Source organism: Pyrus communis, chromosome 5, assembly GCF_963583255.1.
Source record: "Pyrus communis chromosome 5, drPyrComm1.1, whole genome shotgun sequence".
In the NCBI taxonomy this organism is placed as follows: Eukaryota; Viridiplantae; Streptophyta; class Magnoliopsida; order Rosales; family Rosaceae; genus Pyrus; species Pyrus communis.
Genome location: NC_084807.1, coordinates 19,271,254 through 19,274,515, shown reverse-complemented (window position 1 = coordinate 19,274,515; position 3,262 = coordinate 19,271,254). Strand labels below are relative to the sequence as shown.

At 34.1% G+C, this 3,262-nt stretch overlaps 1 protein-coding gene across 1 annotated transcript; it reads right to left on the bottom strand.

Moving 5' to 3' along the window:
* Nucleotides 1–896: 896 nt before the first annotated feature.
* On the bottom strand, nt 897–2,850 carry LOC137735699 (dof zinc finger protein DOF2.5-like). Its single transcript, XM_068475145.1, has 2 exons — nt 2,721–2,850; nt 897–2,095 (listed from the first exon to the last, which is right to left on the bottom strand). Exons 1-2 carry the CDS (start codon nt 2,742–2,744, stop codon nt 1,250–1,252), a joined length of 870 nt encoding a protein of 289 aa, XP_068331246.1. The 5' UTR covers nt 2,745–2,850; the 3' UTR covers nt 897–1,249.
* Nucleotides 2,851–3,262: the final 412 nt, after the last annotated feature.

Sequence of the window (3,262 nt, the reverse complement as noted above, 5' to 3'; positions counted from 1 at the left end):
TTTTAGGACTATATTGATTAATTTTCAATTTCAGGAATCATTTGTGATTAAAAAAATAAGAAAAAAACCCGTGAGACCTATTTATGTGCCACATGAGCACATAATAGAATTTAAAAAAAAAAATTGTAATGGAATGACCACATTGATTTGCGATATCTATTTTCAGGGACGACATTGATCGATTTTAAATTTTAGGGACAATCTTGATGACACAAGTCAATTTCAAAGACCATTTATGATATAAACCCTTAATTTTATTTAAAGGTAAAATTAAAGGTAGGCCTTCATCATTTTAGGTGCCCAATTTGTTCTCTAACGAAATGCTATCATAGCTTGAAGAATCTCAGTTGTGTATAGATAAGACGTCAACCCTAACCTCATACCTGCCTTATTCTTGTCTGCTTCGAGAAAAATCTGTGTTGAGTTGCTCTCACGAGATAGACCAATCCATTTAAAGCATAGTATATATGTTTAAGAAATAATATTGATTAATATACATTCATGTCGGCATTGTTAGGTAACAAACAACCTTAAATAAATTTTTATAGAAAGATTTTAGTGCATAATACTAATGAGTAATATTACGTGACAAAAATAACTTTAAACAAATATTTATAGAGAGAGAGCTTAGTAAATTATTCAGCATTATTATGTAACAAAAATTATTTCGAATAAGTATTTATAAGAGAGAGAAAAGAGTTGAGTAAATTATGCAGCATTATCACTTAACAAAATCAACTTCAAACAAATATTAAGAGAGAGAAGTTTTAATTCAATCTAGTTCATAGACAAAAAGGGAAAGCGCAACTGCGCAACTGATACACTAGTACATTAACTAGATCAAACAATCTATAAAATAATACAACAAGTGCATTATCAAATGCATGTCCTGGACTTGATAGAAGAATGCATGAATGCATGTCACGTTTCCAAGAGCCTTACATTCATTTGTTCTTCTATATCCCCTACTCGATATCAAGTACTGGATTTACAAAACCCTCTTGTAGAAAGCCAATCCAAAATAAGAAAAGAGAGGAGTACATAAATACATACATACATATATATATATATATATTAACAAATTAGAAACCACATTTTATCCTATCTGTTAGTTCTGAACAACTTCAAATAAGTAACCCAACTTTTAAAGGGCAAAAAAAAATTAAAAAGGAAGAAACTAAAAGTGAACATACACTTTCTTTCTTGTCTTTTTTTTTCTCCCTCATCCGATCCTTCACTTATTTAATCATCACCACGAGCCTCCACCTAATAAACCATTCCAATACCCTGTTGGGTTCCCTTGCCCCTTGTTCTGATGACGATGAAGTACTTCATGATGACCTGCAGTGCTTGAAATCTGTTTCAAGTGATGATCCCCAAACGGAAACAATATCCTTCCACCATTAACATTCTCATGATCATCCCCTCCATACCTATTTCCAAGCCCATCAACACAAAAACCAAGGCTTGTTGGTTTGAATTCTTGCAGCAAGAACCCTGCTGATGATGGTGGACAGAGTACCGTATTTGAATGATGATCAGGCATATTCTGGGTTGGCATGAATGAATTCACACCTCTAGAAGCAATGCCAGTCCTAAGAAGCTCCATAGCTGAAAGATTAGGAGCTGATGAGGAATTGGTACTATTGTTGTTTTCCATTGTAGTACCATGGTAATGTGCATCTATAGAATCAAAGGCCAGGTTAAGATCTTGGCCTTCATGGGTAACCCTAGGGTTTTGGTGAGAGGATGAAAAGTGTGAAAGGGTTGTTGGTGGGTTAAGATCAGGAATAGTAATCTTTGACGATACTGAAGCCGATGAGGATGTGGATTTCTTGTTCTTCCTTGAACCTCCTCCAACTGGGACATTTCTGAGAGTTCCACCTTCAGTCCAATACCTTCTGCATGTCTTGCAAAAGTACCTTGGTTGAGTGAGGCTGTAGTTGTTGTAGTAACAAAACTTGGTGTTGATTGAACTGCACCTTGGACAATTCAATTGCTCTTGAGGTCTTGCCCTTTTCTCCAACATTGACCTTGTGCATCCATTGGATCCCATCTCATGATCTTCCATGGGCTTCTCAAGTTCTCCACTTCCCTAATTATAATTAATTGACAGCCTCCCAATATTAAGAGAGTGAAATCAAAATTAAGAGCCCTAATTCATTTTAATGAAAATCAAGCAAAACGAACAACATATCCTACAGATGCACACGGATCTAGAAATCTAAATAAACAAAGGAGATAGATCATCATAACAAGTAGCTGCCTAGCTACCTCAGCTTTTTTAGTACTTAATTGGGGGAGAATCATATTGAAAAAATAAATAAAAATTAAAAACAAAAACTACAAATAATAGGAACAAGTAATGCCTTTTTCAATCCCTTTATCAGTTATCACATGTGAAGGAAGAAAAAAGTTGAGCTTACATGTATAAAGAACAAAATAACCTTTTATCTTTGGATAAAAGAGATCCATGTATCATGAAACTTTCAGTTGCCTTGATGAACATCATCTCATATAGCTAGAAGTATGAAATAACCTTTTATCTTTGGATTAAAGATATCCAAATACCCCACACAGTAATTATACATATGTTTTAAACACTTTGGAGCTTGATCTATCTTTCTAACCAAGATTAATAAAATTTGGCTCATAGAACTAATGCACATTAAAGAAAGGAAAAAAGAATACATGAGAAGAAAAATTATAAATCCCCCCACCTGCAGCCATTGAGCAGTATCCATGAATTCAGAAGAGAAAAGGAAAGAAAGGAAGCTGATGACTTCACAGAGAGAGAGAGAGAGAGGGAGAAAGTGTTCACCTTCTTTGTCTGCAGCTGCTCTAAGCGGAACAAAGAATGTTTTAGATTGTCTTTTAGATTTTGTGTGCGCTTATTGCTTTATGCATTGGCTTACTTTATGATTGATGATGAAAGGAAAAATAAAGAAATGTCTTTATTTTGACTATAACCCCAAAAATGTCACTGCATTAGTGCTGTTAATTGTATTATTTTATGTGAGATTTTTGTCTGTTTTTGCTTGGAAAATTCATTTTTATTCATCTTTTGTGGAATCATTAGTGTATGTGGTGATGGTGGTGGGTGGGTTTCTCTTTATTGACCTCATAATGCTAAAGTCTTGATTCTTGTTCTTCATTGTCACCCTCACTTTTAGATGTTTTCTAAGGACCATACATGAACATGGATTAATGGTTCTTTTCATTCATCGAAAGTATTGTAATTAAATTTCTTAAAGTATCCTCG